Source organism: Triticum aestivum, chromosome 4B (assembly GCF_018294505.1).
Source record: "Triticum aestivum cultivar Chinese Spring chromosome 4B, IWGSC CS RefSeq v2.1, whole genome shotgun sequence".
Taxonomy (NCBI): domain Eukaryota; kingdom Viridiplantae; phylum Streptophyta; class Magnoliopsida; order Poales; family Poaceae; genus Triticum; species Triticum aestivum.
In genome coordinates, this window is record NC_057804.1 from 295306761 (window position 1) to 295326820 (window position 20060).

Here is a 20060-nt window from a genome sequence, read left to right on the forward strand (position 1 = left end):
CCCTTCACCGGTATCATCTACTACCGCGTTAGGGCACCCCGAACACCGCGTATTGCCTTGTTATATTTTGTGATGCTTTGTTTGCTCTGTATTCATTATTTCTTCCCCCTCTTCTCTCCGGTAGACTACGAGACCGACGCTGATGCCACCGAGTACGACTACGTCACCGACGACCCCTCCTTGTCTGAGCAACCAGGCAAGCCCCCCCCCTTGATCACCAGATATCACCTATTCTTCTCTATACTGCTTGCATTAGAGTAGTGTAGCATGTTACTGCTTTCTGTTGATCCTATTCTGATGCATAGCCTGACATTGTTGCTACACCTGTTGATACCTTACCTGCAATCCTAAATGCTTAGTATAGGATGCTAGTTTATCATCATTGGCCCTACATTCTTGTCAGTCTGCCTTGCTATACTATCGGGCCGTGATCACCTGGGAGGTGATCACGGGTATATACTATACATACTACATACTGCACAGATGGTGACTAAAGTCGGGTCAGCTCGAAGAGTACCCGCGAGTGATTCACGGATTGGGGGCTGAAAGGACCTTGTCCCGACGGCCCTCTGTGTGGATCTTTGTGGCGGAGCGGCAGGGCAGGTTGAGACCACCTAGGAGACAGGTGGGCCTGGCCCTGTTCGGCGTTCGCGGATACTTAACACGCTTAACGAGATCTTGGTATTTGATCTGAGTCTGGCTACGAGCCTATACGCACTAACCATCTACGTGGGAGTAGTTATGGGTATCCCGACGTCGTGGTATCAGCCGAAGCACTTCAGACGTCAGCGACGGAGCGGCGCGCGCCGAATTGGACTGGAACGCCACTAGGCTAGGTCTGCTTTCGGCCGCCCTCGCAACGTGCAGGTGTGCTATGGGCGATGGGCCCAGACCCCTGTGCGCTTAGGTTTAGACCGGCGTGCTGGCCTCTCTGTTGTGCCTAGGTGGGGCTGCGACGTGTTGATCTTCCGAGGCCGGGCATGACCCAGGAAAGTGTGTCCGGCCAAATGGGATCGAGCGTGTTGGGCTATGTGGTGCACCCCTGCAGGGAAGTTAATCTATTCGAATAGCCGTGATCTTCGGTAACAGGACGACTTGGAGTTGTACCTTGACCTTATGACAACTAGAACCGGATACTTAATAAAACACACCCTTCCAAGTGCCAGATACAACCCGGTGATCGCTTTTCCGCAGGGCGACGAGGAGAGGATCGCCGGGTAGGATTATGCTATTTGGAGATGCTATTTGGAGATGCTACTTGGAGATGCTACTTGGAGGACTTCAATCTACTCTCTTCTACTTGATGCAAGACGGTGGCTGTGAGAAGCGTAGTCTTCGACAGGATTAGCTATCCCCCTCTTATTCTGGCATTCTGCAGTTCAGTCCACTGATATGGCCTCCTTACACATATACCCATGCATATGTAGTGTAGCTCCTTGCTTGCGAGTACTTTGGATGAGTACTCACGGTTGCTTTTCTCCCTCTTTTCCCCTTTCCCTTCTACCTGGTTGTCGCAACCAGATGCTGGAGCCCTGGAGCCAGACGCCACCGTCGACGACGACTACTACCCCGGAGGTGCCTACTACTACGTGCAGGCCGCTGACGACGACCAGGAGTAGTTTAGGAGGATCCCAGGCAGGAGGCCTGCGCCTCTTTCGATCTGTATCCCAGTTTGTGCTAGCCTTCTTAAGGCAAACTTGCTTAACTTATGTCTGTACTCAGATATTGTTGCTTCCGCTGACTCGTCTATGATCGAGCACTTGTATTCGAGCCCTCGAGGCCCCTGGCTTGTATTATGATGCTTGTATGACTTATTTTATTTGTAGAGTTGTGTTGTGATATCTTCCCGTGAGTCCCTGATCTTGATCGTACACATTTGCGTGCATGATTAGTGTACGATTGAATCGGGGGCGTCACACAGGGACTAATAAAAAAGACTCTCTATTAGAGTCTTTTTCTAGTCTACGTAGAAAAAGTCCCCCCGTTTGATTTCTAGTGATTTTTTATGGATTTTTTTAGTCGGTGGGACTAAAAAGTCCCTAAAACAAACACCCCCTAGATTTCCCAAGATAACGAACGCAGTATCTTTTTTGACTGGAAATAATGAACGCAAGATCGCGGTCCACAGAAATACTTTCCCTTTCTCTTTCTTGGTTGATTGATCCTCTTCCGCCTCCGTACCTCGTGTCGGTCCTCGCGAGTTCGCCGTGGAACACCCCATGGGCTCCGGCGAGGACACCCCCGGAGGAACCGGTGGAGGAGTCGGCGGGATAGTCCGGGGTGCGCTGCTGAAGGCGCTCGTCGGCTTCGGCGGCGTTATTCTCATCCGGCGGCTGCGCCGCTCCACCACCCGGTGGGACCACGCCCGCACCGTCGCCGACGCCCTCTCCGGTGAAAAGGTGAGCCCCCCCCCCCCCCCCCCCCCCCCCCCCCCCCGCGCGCTAGAATTGTAGCCTCCGTTTAGAGTGGCTGCCCCTGAGAATTCGTCTAAAATTTTGCAATTTTGAGCTAAGGAAAATAACAATAATGTGCCTTTGATACGTTTCTTGGTTTATATTGCCATGATTGGTTCCATGTGCAGTTCTCGAGGGAGCAGGCAAGGCAGGATCCTGGAAACTATTTCAACCTTAGGTGAAAATTATGCTTCCCATAAGCATTCCGTTTGCACATTAGTTGTTGGGATGTTGGTTTGGTTTGGGTTCTTGTCTTCGGACGATGCTATTTGCCAATCTAAAGATGCGGCTTTCTTTTGGGTAGTTGTGGAAGCGGCTTGAGGTGTTCCTGGGTTGTTACTTGTTGCTACTTTGTTATGAATTTAACTTGTGCTTTCCTAATAATGGGGATATGCATAACCAGTTATTCATTCCTATTGTATTGGTATAATTCACGTTGATTATATGAATACATGTGTGTTGAGCATTGTTGTAGATTTTTTGATTCATCACCTTATGGTGGTGGTTGCCTTAGTTTTTTCCCCTTGGGTAGTGCCAAACTGATCGGGGAATCCAGCAATGTTGCCGGGTTCTGGCTGCTGTCCACAACTCCACATAAATGTTGTGTAATATTACATTACGACGATAAATTTCTAACATAACTTGAAGTGGCAGCTATAGAGCATTGTCATAGCATTGTGTCTTTCTTGGCCGAGAGCAAGAGTCGAATAACACCCCTAGGCTGCAATACTAATGATAAAATGTGTTCTGTTCTGATCTTAACGAACCACAACGTTAGCAAAACCCTAGAGAAAATAGTTCTGTTGTACTCGATGCAAACAACATATTTATTGACTCATCTTAATAGAGTAGCAAGTTAAAAGCTGGTCTCCTAGAAGTCTTGAAAAACAGTTTTCTCAAAAGTGATTCTCAATCTATGTGTGGTCCAAATAACCACTGTTAAACCATAAGAGGATATCAGGGTACTTCTTTTCTTATGGTACCTTGTTTACTCAAAGTTCTACCAGATGCCTTGGATGGAAATATAGTTTTCTAAACGTGATACCAAAATACATTTTGAAAATAAAAATAAATTAGTATCCCATTAAATGTCACGTGGTTGAATTAATGCAACTATTCTGCACTTACTTCCTTTGCATAAGTTTAAATACTTACTATGCTAATCTACCTTCTGTCACCTAAACATCTTGTGTATAACTTGGCCTTCCATTCTTCTAGAATGCTCACTTGCCCTGCAACTGAGATGGTGGATGGTTCTGGAGTGCTCTACTTTGAGCAAGTATGCCAATTGCTCTTGTAAATCCTTCAAATTTGTAGCCTCTTCCAGGATTTTTTTGCGGGTCTCTTCCAGGAACTTCAGTGTCATACTTACTTTTGCAGGCATTTTGGAGAGCTCCAGAAAAACCTTTCCGACAAGTACGGTAACTTCTAAACTGCCCATCTAAAGATCTTCTTTGGTCACGGTCTAAAAAGGTCCCATCTAAAGAAAACCTAAACAGTCTCACTCTTTTAAATCAAAGATTGTACTTCATGTGCAAACATATATTGTACCTGGCCATCAATTCTTGAAGTGTTCCTGTACCAACTTAAATTCCTCATATCAAATATATGTTAAATAAGCTTAGGCTATCATCTGCAACCATACGTGTATAAACATATTCTATGTACCATATCATGTCAGTTCACTATTATCCTCTTCTCTGTGATATCTGATCAAGGGAAATATTTTTCATGTTCGATGAGCATCCAAAGCACACCCATAAAATATTTGTCCATTTCATGTTTCTGCTAATACACATCTTTATGGCAACATAAGGTTTTTCTGCGTACTTTGCTCTTGGTATACCTGTCTATTTTGTTTCACGTTGTAGACGTTGCTTGTCAGTTTGTAGGTAGTGCAGAAAATTTTGCATACTCTGCCACCTGAATACTTTTATAACTGATATGTTTAATTCATTTGACATAATATGATGCAACGCAAACTGAATAATACATTTTGAAAACAGAACAAGGGTGTTAGTGTCAGACAGTAGAACTTCATATACCCATTTGTAGCGTGTTATTTGGATGATTTAACAATGAAGTTTGACTACAGTTCTTTAGTCTGTTGTTCTTGCATATATGTAAGTAACAATTGTAAGTTGCTGGTGCTTGCAGAGATTCTACATGGTAAAGCCATGTCCAAAGGAGATGAAATGCGACGTTGAGGTAAGCTGCATACTTATTTACCGTTAATAAACACGTCTGAGACCTTTTATTGTGTGTGTCTATATATATAATATTTAGGACAAATGTTTCCTATGACCGGGTGTAGTTACTCCCACTTTTGTTCCGTATGTTCTAGGTAGTATCTATCATACCGGAGTATATATAAGCGTACTATGTATAGTATATAAGAATGTTTAGGTAGTATATATACTACTTTTTTGGCAGTATGTACCATATTGCGAGCATACTCCTCTTTACGCACAAATATGTATGTATTTTACAAATATAATAAAACCTATGGCCCACTTGCATTTTTTTCTTCATATAACTCACTTTGGAGTATCTTAGATATAGTATATGAACATAATAAAAATGATAAAGTAGTATGTATACTATCACATGGTAGTATATGAGACATGGGTGTAACTACACCTGATAGTAGGATGTATTAAGGCGGATTTTTTGCCTCTCGGTTGCTATGCTAATGCTACCCCCTGGTGGCTATACCACCCCGTGCCATCCCGGTTGCTATGCATGCTTTGTGATCTGTGTGCACACTATCCTATAGTCTTCCGTATATCGGGATTCAGTTAAATGTTAATGATGCATGCTATTGATCGCACTAATACGATTGCCAGCAGAGCATGTGTCAGATCAGGGGTATCAAAATCAAAATGTCAGATCATACAAGCTATCAATGGACGTCCCAGGTTGCGGGCAGAACAACCCCTCACCTCCTAGGAGGCTTGTTCTACCTTTTCCATGAAATGAAATACAAAGGTCCTTTGCGTTTTCGAGAAAAAAAAATGTCAGATCATGAATAGTAAACCTTCTAATTCAATCCCATATGTATGAAAATGCTAGAGCTTCCTAACTTTCTATAATACTAAAGATGCTGGTTGGTGAGTAAGATGAAGTTTCCCTAAAAAATGCCCCATGAACTCAAAAAAGATTCCCCAAAATGGATGCGTGTATACATACTATCAACATCTAATTTTGTTACCACTCATGACCAGTCAACTATAAGTGTAGTGTGCAGTACAAAGGTGTCAGGTGGTAATGAACTAGTCCCAATGCAATTGGATAAATGAAAGACTAATTGATGACAAACCTAAAAGATGCTACATGGATCTCAAGGCCAGATTAGACAAAAGCGAGAGGCCTGGTGGCAAAGACGTAATAATCATACTACGGTAGTATTATCTTAAGCGTGAGCGCAAAATGCTTATTCTACACCCCTAGTAGCACTTCATACAAAATCTAGTAATGCAGTGTACAAAATGTAGTAATTCCAAAATAATTTTTCACTATCCAAGTCCGCAATTTACTACATTCTTCCAAAAGTTACTATATTTTGCATACTATGTTACTATAGTTTACGCACTTTTTACTAGGGGTCTACGTAGAATAAGTTATTCTACATGCACATTTACTTTAGCATTACACACACACAAGCAAGCACGCACGCACGCAAGCACACAAAGAAGTTAACCAACGAACCATTGAATTTTAGCTACAATGCAAATGCTTTGAATACCGCTGGATTCGAATCAAACTGTTAAGGAGTATTAGTATTGGTCTAGGAGTCCTTATTAGTCTATGTTTAGTTTCCTTACACCTCAAGCCATGTGTAATATATATATGCCCCTTGGGCCTTTAATAAAGATAAGTTGCTTATTCCTAACATGGTATTAGAGCTAGGTCAATTTTTTGCACGCTGCAACTCGTGCGATTGATCCATCCCGATCGATCTCCACCTGATCGATCTCCAAACCGAGCCGCTCGAAGCTCGTCCTTCTCTCGAAGTAGGCCGCTCGAAGCTCGTCCTTCTCGCTCGAAGCAGGGGACTCCTGCCGCAAGTCCCTCGATCCATATCGGGCCGGGACTCCAGGTCAACCCGCCTCCATCCAACAACCTCTGCCTGTGTCCACCCACGCCCGCGAGGACTCCCGCCGCTGCTCCCCTCAATCTACTGTCACCAAGGACCGCTGCTGCTGGCTGCTACCTGCTGGTGTTCCCTAGCTGCTGCTACGTTGTGTTGCTAGCTGCTACGTGGTGCTCTCTGCTGTCCGCTACTGCTGCCTGCTGATCTGATCTACTACGTGGTGCTCTCCTAGTCTGATCTGCTCCGTTGCTTGTTTCATGTACTGCTACGTGGTTGATCTGGGTTAGCTGTAAAAAAAAAGATACTATGTCTTCGTCGTCGGGGTATGTCGTCATCCCTCGCTGCCTGTTGATTTTTGATGGAACTAACTACGCCGAGTTCATTGCCTTCTTTCGCATTCATATGCGTGGCATTCGTCTCTGGGGTGTTTTATCTGGCGAGGTCTCCTGTCCGCCACGTCCAGTTCCTCCTGTGGTTCCTACTCCACCGACGCCAACGCCTCTTGCTGTGGATGCTCCTCAACCTACTAAGGATGCAGCTAAGCTTGCTGACGAGTCTGCAACTCGTGCTTATGAGCAACAGGTTTTGACCCATGAGTCTCTTCACTTTTATCGTGATGCTCTCACTACTTACACTCAGTGGTCTGATGATGATGCTCGCGCCGCAGCTGTTCTCACTTCCATTGTTTTGCCTCAGTTTGCCTCTGACTTTATGGGCCTCGCTACCGCCTTTGCAATGTGGACATGTTTTTGCCAGCGCTATCAACCATCCGGTGATGCCTTGTATCTATCTGTGGTTCGCCAGGAGCATGCTCTTCAGCAGGGTGACTCCACTGTTGATGATTTCTACGCACAGAGTTCTGCCATTTGGCGCCAACTTGACTCCCTTCGCACTGCTGGTTGTCGTACTTGTCAGTGTTGCCAAGCTGTGCGGGCCGACTTGGAGTTTCATCGCGTCTATGAGTTCTTGTCTCGACTTCGTCCAGAATTTGAGCGACGGCGTGCTCAGTTGTTTGCCCGTGGCCGTATTGCTCTTATGGAGGCGCATTCTGAGATTCGGGCTGAAGAGACTCGCCTACGTGGTGCCGGTTTATTTGAGGTTCCCTCTGTGCTTGTTGCTCGAGCTTCTGCTACACCGCCTCTTTCACGTTCAGTGCTCTGCCACTCCTGCCCACTTCTCCTAGTGGTGAGGGCCGCTCTCGTTCTCACTGTGGCTACTGCAACAAGGATGGTCATCCTGAGTCTGAATGCTTTCTGAAGAAGCGGCACATGCGCCAGGGGCGCATATCTTCTTCGGAGACTTGTGCTTCTATTCCGACCCCTTCAGTAGTGTCCCTGACTGAGCAGGATATTGTGCGACTTAAGCGTCTACTTGCAGCTTCGGGTTCTTCTTCACCAGGTTCTGCTGGTCTTGTTGTTGACTCTTCTAGCTCAGAGAGACCACCCTCTTCACAGTCAGGAGCACAACACGGGAGCTCTGCTTGGCCCTCTTCACAGTCAGGAGCGCAATACGGGAGCTCTGCTTGGTCTTGGCCCTCGGCACCATGATTTTTTCTTTTGCTGCCACCGTATCTACTTCATGTGTTTTTTTAGCTTCCTAGTTTTCTATGATTTCCGCTGCGTCCACCAAATCCGTTGATATTTTGTGTTTTCTCATGTCATGTGAGTCCACCATACCTATGTCTGTCAGTCTTTTTCTGGTCATTGTCCTCTGTATAGAATTTCTGTGGCCTCTCTTTGCATTGTTGATCTAAGCCCGTTCTCTTGCCGTCGAGCTTCTTTCGCCGTCGGTTTTCATGGGCCATGATTCTTTAATCAATGCTTCATTCTTTTGATGTGCCATCTTCTTTGGACAACCCATCTTCTCTTGATACTTCTCTTGTATCTTCTGTTGATGTGGTGTCTTCCTCTGATGTGCCATCTCTTCTTTATCCTCTTTGGCGACTCGACAGGTTTTGAAGACTCTTCATGCTACGACGACACTCTCAAGACGCGGATTTGGAGCACGTCCTGATCCAGCAGCTCCTGTTTTTCGGGCGATCGTAGCACCTCTCATGATCCCCGCTTGGTCTGCCTCTTTCGCTTGGGTTGCCTTCTTTTTTAATCTCGGTAAAAAAGGTGCGAAGTAGAGAGTCGAACCCGAGACCTGGTGGCTCAAGTACTAGTAGAAGTCCACCCAACAATCACCTAGGAAGGCTCTTTGTTGTGATTATATACATACAACAACAACAACAACAACAAAGCCTTTAGTCCCAAACAAGTTGGGGTAGGCTAGAGGTGAAACCCATAAGATCTCGCAACCAACTCATGGCTCTGGCACATGGATAGCAAGCTTCCACACACCCCTGTCCATAGCTAGCCCTTTGTCGATACTCCAATCCTTCAGGTCTCTCTTAACGGACTCCTCCCATGTCAAATTTGGTCGACCCCGCCCTCTCTTGACATTCTCCGCACGCTTTAGCCGTCCGCTATGCACTGGAGCTTCTGGAGGCCTGCGCTGAATATGCCCAAACCATCTCAGACGATGTTGGACAAGCTTCTCCTCAATTGGTGCTACCCCAACTCTATCTCGTATATCATCATTCCGGACTCGATCCTTCCTCGTGTGGCCACACATCCATCTCAACATACGCATCTCCGCCACACCTAACTGTTGAACATGTCGCCTTTTAGTCGGCCAACACTCTGCGCCATACAACATTGCGGGTCGAACCGCCGTCCTATAGAACTTGCCTTTTAGCTTTTGTGGCACTCTCTTGTCACAGAGAATGCCAGAAGCTTGGCGCCACTTCATCCATCCGGCTTTGATTCGATGGTTCACATCTTCATCAATACCCCCATCCTCCTGCAACATTGACCCCAAATACCGAAATGTGTCCTTCCGAGGTACCACCTGGCCATCAAGGCTAACCTCCTCCTCCTCACACCTAGTAGTATTGAAACCGCACATCATGTACTCGGTTTTAGTTCTACTAAGCCTAAACCCTTTCAATTCCAAGGTTTGTCTCATAACTCTAACTTCCCATTTACCCCCGTCCGACTATCGTCAACTAGCACCACATCATCCGCAAAGAGCATACACCATGGGATATCTCCTTGTATATCCCTTGTGACCTCATCCATCACCAATGCAAAAAGATAAGGGCTCAAAGCTGACCCCTGATGCAGTCCTATCTTAATCGGGAAGTCATCGGTGTCGACATCACTTGTTCGAACACTTGTCACAACATTATCGTACATGTCCTTGATGAGGGTAATGTACTTTGCTGGAACTTTGTGTTTCTCCAAGGCCCACCACATGACATTCCGCGGTATCTTATCATAGGCCTTCTCCAAGTCAATGAACACCATATGCAAGTCCTTCTTTTGCTCCCTATATCTCTCCATAAGTTGTCGTACCAAGAAAATGGCTTCCATGGTCGACCTCCCAGGCATGAAACCAAACTGATTTTTGGTCACGCTTGTCATTCTTCTTAAGCGGTGCTCAATGACTCTCTCCCATAGCTTCATTGTATGGCTCATCAGCTTAATTCCACGGTAATTAGTACAACTCTGAACATCCCCCTTGTTCTTGAAGATTAGTACTAACATACTCCGTCTCCATTCTTCTGGCATCTTGTTTGCCCGAAAAATGAGGTTGAAAAGCTTGGTTAGCCATACGATCGCTATGTCCCCGAGACCTTTCCACACCTCAATGGGGATACAATCAGGGCCCATCGCCTTGCCTCCTTTCATCCTTTTTAAAGCCTCCTTCACCTCAGACTCCTGGATGCGCCGCACAAAACGCATGCTGGTCTCATCAAAGGAGTCGTCCAGTTCAATGGTAGAACTCTCATTCTCCCCATTGAACAGCTTGTCGAAGTACTCCCGCCATCTATGCTTAATCTCCTCGTCCTTCACCAAGAGTTGGCCTGCTCCGTCCTTGATGCATTTGACTTGGCCAATATCCCTCGTCTTCCTCTCCCGGATCTTAGCCATCTTATAGATGTCCCTTTCACCTTTCTTCGTGCCTAACCGTTGGTAGAGGTCCTCATATGCCCGACCCCTTGCTTCACCAACAGCTCGCTTTGCGGCCTTCTTCGCCATCTTGTACTTCTCTATGTTGTCTGCACTCCTATCCAGGTATAGGCGTCTGAAGCAATCTTTCTTCTCTTTAATCGCCTTCTGGACATCATCATTCCACCACCAGGTATCCTTATCTTCGCTTCTCCTTCCCCTGGACACTCCAAACTCCTCCGAGGCCACCTTACGGATGCAAGTCGCCATCTTCATCCACACATTGTTCGCATCCCCTCCTTCCTCCCAAGGGCCCTCCTTAATTACCCTCTCCTTGAACACCTGAGCTACCTCCCCCTTGAGCTTCCACCACTTCGTTCTAGCGACTTTGGCACGCTTATCCTGCTGGACACGAATCCGAAAGCGGAAGTCAGCAACCACCAGCTTATGCTGGGGTACAACACTCTCTCCAGGTATCACCTTACAGTCTAGGCACGCACGCCTATCTTCTCTTCTCGAGAGGATGAAATCAATCTGGCTAGAGTGTTGGCCACTACTAAAAGTCACCAGATGTGATTCTCTCTTTCTAAAGAGGGTGTTAGCTACAATCATGTTGTAGGCTAGAGCAAAGCTTAAGACATCTTCTCCTTCTTGATTCCTGATGCCATAGCCAAAGCCCCCATGCGCCCCTTCAAAACTTGTGTTAGATGTACCCACGTGGCCATTGAGGTCTCCTCCTATGAAGAGCTTCTCACCAATCGGTACACTCCTAACCATGTCTTCCAAGCCTTCCCAGAACTCCCTCTTGGTGTTCTTATTGTGGCCTACTTGCGGGGCATACACGCTGATAACATTGAGAACCAAGTCCTCAACTACCAGCTTGACCAGGATAATCCGGTCCCCACATCTCTTGACGTCTACCACTCCATACTTGAGGCTCTTGTTGATCAAGATGCCTACGCCATTTCTGTTTGCAGCCGTCCCCGTGTACCACAGCTTGAAGCCGGTATCCTCCACCTCCTTCGCCTTCTGTCCTCTCCATTTGGTTTCTTGGACGCAAAGGATATCAACACCTCTCCTCACCGCTGCATCAACTAGCTCCCGAAGCTTCCCTGTCAGAGACCCTACGTTCCAGCTACCTAAGCGAATCCTCCTAGGCTCGGCTAGCTTCCTTACCCTTCGCACTCGTCGAGTCAAATGCGAAGACCCTTGCTCATTTTCCACTACATCCGGGCGTCGATGTAGCGCGCCACTAAGGATGCGACGACCCTATCCTCGCTCACTTGCCACCGTATCCGGATCAAGATACGGCGCGCCACTTGAGGGGTGACGGCCCGGCCCTTGCCCATTTTCCACCACACCCGGGTTTCGATGTGGCGCGTCGCTGAGAGGGTTACGCCCTAACGAAAATCTTTTGGGTTCATCTCCATAAGAGTGGCTGAGTTTTTGCGTTGGCTCGCCAAGCCTATCACAACCCTCCTTTACCCGGGCTTGGGACCGGCTATGTTGAGACAACATAGGCGGAGTTGTTGTGATTATATACATGTTAGATAATTTTTATACCTTCATGTTGAGGTAAGCTACGTATTGCAGATCTGATCGCAGTGTTCTTTTGCTGTCATTTCTTTTGTATATTTTTTTAACCTAGAAAAATACTAGAGGTATATTACCAAAATACTAGAGGTGTGAGTTGACTTAAACATCAAATGATGAGGAACATGAAAATATAATCATATGTCAAATTTGTTTGGCTACTTCTAGATACTTCTGTTGTGGTCTAGTATTTCTTTTCTTTTTTTATCCTACCTACTGTTTTCTAGAGTCTTCTAGTTGTGAGTAGCTATGAGTAGAATGGTGAACCTTAAATAATGTTTTTAGAGTATTCCAGCTATAAGTAGAAGTATGTGAAGGCTTCCCAAAGCCCTATAAATAGAGGTCCTCACCTCTACTTTGTATCCAGACTATGTACCCCTACCTATAATAGAACTTGTTGTTCTTATCTAAGATCTTGGAGTAGATCTTGTGCCCTAGGAGTTCTGGATTGAACTCTTGCTGCCCTATCAGCCTACATTCGCCTCTAGAGTGATATCTAGCACAACACGTTGAAGCTGTTCCTTCAACACTTGTGCTGTACACATTGTAGCAGCAAGGTGGAGTTGCTCCTCCACAACCTTTGTGCTGCTTCAGGTGGTATCAGAGCCTCGTTGACCCATAATCGTTCTTGCTGTCCTCTTCTAGAGCAAGTTGCAGCAAGCAATGGAGCAATTGGAGAAGAGGGTGGATGCTGCTGAACAACAAATCAAAGAGCTGCGTGAAGATCTAAATAGGAGATTTGACCAGCTGGTTGAGATGATAAGAAAGGGTGTCCCCCCTGCTACCAATGAAGGAGATTCATCTAAAGAAGAGGAAGATGTTCATCAAGGAAGGAGAGGTAATCTTGGAGCAAGACCGTCACGACAACATGTTGTTCAACGTGCTTCAAGAAGGCCAATTTATGTTGAGGCTTCTGAAGGTGAAGAATATGATGATGCCCTTGAAGAACCAAATCTCTACGCATATCGGAGAGCACCCAACCCTACATATGCAAGAGATACATACAAGGTGAAAGCTGAGATCCCAAGTTTTAATGGAAATGTTGACATTGAAGGGTGCCTGGATTGGTTATATGAAGTGGAGACTTTCTTTGAGGTCATGGAGGTTCCGGAAGATCGTAGAGTTCCTTTGGTCGCATACAAGCTGAAAGGAGGAGCCGGTGCATGGTGGCATCGCGTTCAAGAGGAGCGCAGGCTGAGAGGAGAACCTCGTGTTAGAACTTGGCGACAAATGAAAGGCCTCTTGAAAGGGAGATTTTTGCCCGCTGATTATGACCAGATCCTATTTATCCAATTTCAAAATTGTGCTCAAGGAAATAGGAGTGTTTCAGATTAACACGGAGGAGTTTCTAAGGCTACAAGTGAGGTGCAACCTTGCTGAAACTGAAGAGCAACAAGTTGCAAGGTACATCAATGGTCTCAATGATGCTATTCAAGATCGATTGATGATGCAACAAATCTGGTCCGTTGATCAAGCACAAGCTCTAGCCTTAAAGGCTGAGAGGTTTGTGAGGATGAGAAAGACAACTAAGGCTCCATATCCCCCATATCCTCATACCGAAGGCTCATCTAGGAGCCAACCTAATAGAGTGGAAGAAAAGACCACTCCACCAAAGACAAAACAGCCCATCCCGAAGCAAACTAGAGGCAAGGGTAAGGCAAATGAAGGCCCAAAGTGCTATAAATGTGGTAAAGAGGGACACATATGCAGCGGTTGCCCACTAAGGAAATTTGTTAACACGACTATCCATGATGGTGAAAGCGATGAGGAAGAATACGAATCTGAAGATGTAGACGGACAAGAGGTTTGTCAAGAAGAAGGTGAAGAGGTGGTATGTGTGATCCAGCGTGTCCTATGTTCCACACCACAACTCGATGACACACAACGGAAGAAAATATTTGAGAGCAAATGCACGGTGAATGGCAAGGTATGCAAACTAGTGATTGACAGTTGCAGCTGCGAGAATCTTATCTCCCAGAAGTTGGTGGACCATTTAAAGCTTGAAACCCATGATCATCCAAATCCCTACACTATTGGATGGATCAAGAAAGGAGTGAATATGAGGATCACCAAACAATGCAACCTGCCACTTTCTTTGGGTAAGCATTATCGCTCAAATGTGTTGTGTGATGTGGTTGACATGGATGCCAGCCATGTTCTTCTTGGGAGGCCTTGGCAATTTGATGTGGATACTACACACAAGGGCAAGAAAAATTCTTACTCTTTCATTTGGAACAAGAGAAGGATCATTATCTTACCAAACAAAACCGAAGGTAATACCTCTAAGGAGGAGGGGAAAACTATGTTAACTATCTCCCATACCTCTCATGAGTTTATGGAAGACTTGAAGGAGGCAGATTTGTGTGCTGCACTTGTTGTAAAGGGAGAAGAGCACCTGACTGTTGAAATTCCAGCAAAGGTATGTGATTTATTGGCAGAATTTCAGAACATACTTGGGGAGCCACATGGCTTGCCACCGATGAGAGGAATTCAACATAGAATTGACTTAATTCCGGGAGCAAGTCTTCCTAATCTTCCACACTATCGAATGAGCCCAAAGGAGCATGATATATTGAAGGAGAAAGTGGAGGAATTGTTGCAAAAGGGGCACATTCGAGAAAGTATTAGCCCATGTGCTGTACCAGCCCTACTCGCGCCAAAGAAAGATGGATCTTGGCGCATGTGTACGGATAGTAGAGCCGTTAACAAGATCACCGTAAGGTATAGATTCCCTATTCCCCGTCTGGATGATATGTTGGATCAGCTTAGTGGAGCAAGAGTGTTCACAAAGCTAGATTTAAGAAGTGGATATCATCAAATCCGTATAAGACCCGGGGATGAATGGAAGACCGCCTTCAAGACAAAGGAAGGGTTGTTTGAATGGCTAGTCATGCCATTTGGACTCTCAAATGCACCAAGTACCTTTATGCACTTAATGAATCAAGTCCTTAGACCCTTCTTATCCCACTTTGTTGTGGTCTATTTCGATGACATCTTGATCTATAGCAAGGATGAGGATGAACATTTTGATCACATTCGGAAGGTGCTAGAAGTACTAAGGAAAAATGAGCTCTACGTCAACTTGAAGAAATGTGTTTTCCTGCAAACACAACTTCTTTTCCTAGGTTTCGTCATAACATGTGACGGCATTCGTGTTGATGATTCTAAGGTTGAAGCAATCCGAGAATGGCCAACTCCTAAGACCATTTCTGAGGTAAGAAGCTTTCATGGCCTTGCAACTTTCTATAGGCGATTTGTTAAGAATTTCAGCACTATCATGGCACCAATTACCGAGTGTTTGAAGAAAGGAAAGTTCCAATGGGCAGAAGCAGCTGAAGCTAGCTTCAATGAGATTAAACAAAAGCTATCACAAGCTCCTGTCTTGGTACTACCTGACTTCAACAAGACTTTTGAGTTGGAGTGTGATGCAAGTGGAGTAGGCATTGGAGCTGTCCTATCTCAAGAAAGGAAGCCCATTGCTTTCTTTAGTGAGAAGTTAAGTGAAGCTAGACAGAAATGGAGTACCTATCAGCAAGAATTATACGCCGTTTTTAGAGCGTTGAAAACTTGGGAAGTCTATTTGCTGCCTAAAGAGTTCATTGTTTATAGCGACCATCAATCCTTGAAGCATTTTAGAAATCAAAGGCATGTTGACCGCATGCTAGCAAGATGGGCAACATATCTGGAGAGATTTAACTATCTCATCATGCATAAATCTGGAATAACTAACAGAGTGGCTGATGCTTTGAGTCGTCGTGCATGCCTCTTGACTTCTTTTGAAGCTGAACTTCCGGGCATGGATCAAATAAAGGAGTTGTATGAGGGTGACGAAGACTTTGGCCATGTTTGGGTAAAGCACGCAAGGGGCCAACCATTAGGTGATGACTATTTGATGCAAGATGGATATCTCTTCAAAAATGATCGTTTGTGCATTCCAAGAAGTTCTCTACGTGACAAGCTGGTTAGAGAGCTCTATTCAAGTGATCTTAGTGGCCATGTTGGACGGGACAAGACTATCGCTAACCTGGAAGCTCGCTACTTTTGGCCACAACTAAAGAGAGATGCTGGAAAGTTCGTTCAACGGTGCCCCGTATGTCAGACCTGCAAAGGACAAGTCCAGAACACAGGGTTATACATGCCTTTGCCTGTTCCTGTCGCTCCATGGGAGGACATTTCTATGGACTTCATCTTGGGCTTGCCAAGAACAAGACGAGGAAGTGATGCTGTATTTGTGGTCGTGGATAGATTCTCTAAGATGGCTCATTTCATCCCATGCCGCAAAACGACGGATGCTCATCATGTGGCAAACCTATTCTTTCGAGAAGTGGTCAGACTTCATGGAGTACCAAGGTCCATCGTCTCAGACCGTGATAGCAAGTTTCTTGCTGCATTTTGGCTCACTTTGTGGAAGCAATTCAACACTGAATTGAAATTTTCTAGCACTGCTCATCCACAAACAGATGGACAAACGGAAGTGGTGAACAAGTTTTTGGGTAATCTGATCCGTTGCATTTGTGGAGAAAGAAAGGGACAATGGGATTTGGCTTTATCTCTTGCAGAATTCTCCTACAATAACTCCAAGCATAGATCCACAGGAAGGAGCCCTTTTTCCATTGTCTACACTAAAGTTCCATCACATGTGGTGGACCTGGTGAAACTACCATCAAGGGGAAACTCAAAATCAGCATTGTCCTTTGCTGATAATTACACCGAGTTATTTGAAGAGATTCGCGGTGCTTTGGAAGCACAAAATCAGAATTATAAACAACTTGCTGATTGCAAAAGGAGGCTAAATCATTCCAAGCCGGTGATAAGGTGATGGTCTACCTTCGAAAAGAGAGATTGCCTTTAGGTGTTAAAGGGAAACTGAGGCAACGAAGGTATGGGCCCTTCTCTATCGTGAGGAAGATAAAATGATAATGCTTATGTGATAGATCTTCCAAGCGATATGGGTATCTCCAACACTTTCAATGTTGCGGACTTACTCTCTACCATCCAGAAGAAGCGCTCTATGAAGATAACTCGAGAGCGAGTTCCAAACAACCAGGGGAGAATGATGAGGAATAGTAGATGAGGAACATGAAAATATAATCATATGTCAAATCTGTTTGTCTACTTCTAGATACTTCTGTTGTGGTCTAGTATTTCTTTTCTTTTCTTTATCCTACCTATTGTTTTCTAGAGTCTTCTAGTTGTGAGTAGCTATGAGTAGAATGGTGAACCTTAAATAATGTTTCTAGAGTATTCCAGCTATAAGTAGAAGTATGTGAAGGCTTCCCAAAGCCCTATAAATAGAGGTCCTCACCTCTACTTTGTATCTAGACTATGTACCCCTACCTATAATAGAACTTGTTGTTCTTATCTAAGATCTTGGAGTAGATCTTGTGCCCTAGGAGTTCTGGATTGAACTCTTGCTGCCCTATCAGCCTACATTCGCCTCTAGAGCGATATCTAGCGCAGCACATTGAAACTGTTCCTTCAACACTTGTGCTGTACACATTGTAGCGGCAAGGTGGAGTTGCTCCTCCACAACCTTTGTGCTGCTTCATCAAAGATTAGATCCTACAACCAGCTAGAACACCGTGGTAACTTCTGTGTAAATAGCATGGTGACCTGATAACTTACGTATATAAAACACTGCAGTAACTTTTGAACAGTGGAAAAAATGTTATTTAAAACATACCCACAGTAACTTGGTAATATATGAGCCGTAGACCTGATAACTTACGTACAAATACAGTGGTAACTTCGACCCATGAAAAAGGTTGGTGAAACTTACCCCGGTAATGATGTAGGGTGGAACCCTAGTTCATGATCTTTTCACATTTGGAGGGGAAAAGGGAGCAAATCAAGAGAGGAACACAAGAAGAACACTATATAGACAAAGATCCAATCACACATATGCTAAATCCACATAAACATATAGGGATACAAGGGTCGAAATCCAACACAAGAGGGTAAAAGGGGTACTAGTTCATCCCAATCCTTGAAGGAGAGAGGTCTTGAATCCAACATGATCTTCCCTAAGAAGGGGTCCTGAATCCACTTGGGGGATCTTCTCGCATGGAGGCCTTGATCTCCATGGGAGAGGTAAGTGGATGAGCAAAACTCAATCTCAAATGAGCTAAACCTTTGCTAACCCTAGCTAGGAGGAGGAGAGGGTCTATATATAGTGTTCCACGAGATGAGAGGGGGAAAGAGGGGATACATGGGCCTCTGGCCCGGTTAGGCACTCGCAGGTGCCGAACGTCCGGGCTGGGGTCGGATGTTCGGGGCTGGGGCCGGATGTCCGGCCAAGAGTTGGCCAAACTTCTGTTGCTTTCGGTGGCCTCGGGCCGGATGTCCGGGCTGGTCAGGCCGGATGTCCGGCTCCTGGAGATTCTTCAGCGTTGCACTAATGCTGCTGTTGCTGGACTGGGGGCGTCGGATATCCGGGCCAGGGCCAGATGTCCGGCCGCTATAGGATTTCAGCGGTCTCCTTCATTGTGCTTCATCGTCCGTGTACTTGGGCACTTGGTCTTCATTCCGAGCCTCTCCGAGGCGGAGATACAGTCCTCGCCGATGGATCGGCAAGTACTCCACGGTGAGCGGCTATCAGCTAATGTTATGGGCCGTTAGAGAGACCTCGACTCTTTCAGGGAAAGGAGGGAGATCGAATGCGAGATGGAGTCCCTGCGTTTGTTCCCTCCCCCTCCGGACGGGTCAACCTACTTTGCCCGCTCAGAGGCTTCCTTGTACCTAAGCACACATAGCATTTCCGATTGGGGTAGTAGCCATGTCTCACACGGTTCGTATGGAAGCTCGTTAAGGAGCGATGTCACCTCAGTCTTGATAGCTCTTGCACGTGCTCGTGTCATCGGTCCACTTAGCACTTGGGGAGACGGAGGAAGCTCCATGGGGATGACCGTAGGATGCTCCGCATCAGGTAGCTTGTGTGTAAATAGCAGGTTTGTTTACACACCGCAGATCTGATAACTACGTACAAAACACCGTGGTAATTTTGACCCAAGGAAAAAAGTTGTGGAAACATACCCTGGTAACTTCTGAGTAAATATGATGGGTTTTTATGCACCGCAGAGCTGATAACTTATGTACAAACACCATGGTTATTTTGACACGGGGAAAAAGTTGTTGAAAACATACCCCCATAAACTTTTGTGTAAATAGCATGGTAATATATGCACCAGAGAGCTGATAACTTATGTAGAAACACCGTGGTAATTTTAACCCAGGAATTCTTTTGTTGAAACATCCCTCGGGTAACTTCTGTATAGAAGGTGTGGTAACTTGATGTACCACAGGCAGTTTACGGCTCGCCCATGGGATTTGGCCACCGTTTGGACTGGCACAAAAAAATTGGCTCGCCCAGCCGGCCAGCGATGCCTGCGTGTTACTCTCGCCAATTCGTGGGCGCAGTGAGGGCGTGGAAAACGCTCGCCAAATAATTGGCAGCCTGCTCTTGCCCACTCTTTACGTGGGTCTCATTTTGTTTTTGCTTTTACACGGTGGTCTCTTCCGGTGGTGCTTTTACGGAGGTCTCGCCAAATAATACGGCCGATTAATCACGTGGGTAGCTGCGTGATGACCGAACAGTTCTTCTTAGGGCAACCGAACAGCTGTTTGGATGGATTTTTTCATTGACGGGTAGTTTGGATGGATCAGTCCAGTGTAAGCTCCAGCCTAACATACGTTTTACTACTGGACTTCCATGGAAGAAAAAACTTTTACTATTGAACAAATGTTCCCAAAACCACTACTAATACTCTTCTCTTGCATGTTTATCTTTTGGCATATTATATTTAATTATTTTTTATATTACAAAAAACTTATTTTTAATGTCTTTTTTTTGTTGGCTCAAGGTACATCCAAATTACAATCAGATCAAGCACTAATCAATCCAAGTTACTCGTATAAAACATTTGGCAA

The 20060-nt window shown here is 45.5% G+C and overlaps 1 protein-coding gene across 1 annotated transcript in view; it reads left to right on the forward strand.

The window, feature by feature from the left end:
• Positions 1-2090: 2090 nt before the first annotated feature.
• The window catches only part of LOC123092022 (chromophore lyase CRL, chloroplastic), a 32120-nt gene continuing 14150 nt past the window's right edge, over positions 2091-20060 (forward strand). Inside the window, exons 1-5 of the mRNA XM_044513674.1 lie at positions 2091-2399; positions 2582-2631; positions 3672-3732; positions 3834-3869; positions 4611-4661. Coding sequence (XP_044369609.1) covers positions 2220-2399; positions 2582-2631; positions 3672-3732; positions 3834-3869; positions 4611-4661 — 378 coding nt within the window. The 5' untranslated portion in view covers positions 2091-2219. The remainder of the gene's footprint in view (positions 2400-2581; positions 2632-3671; positions 3733-3833; positions 3870-4610; positions 4662-20060) is intronic.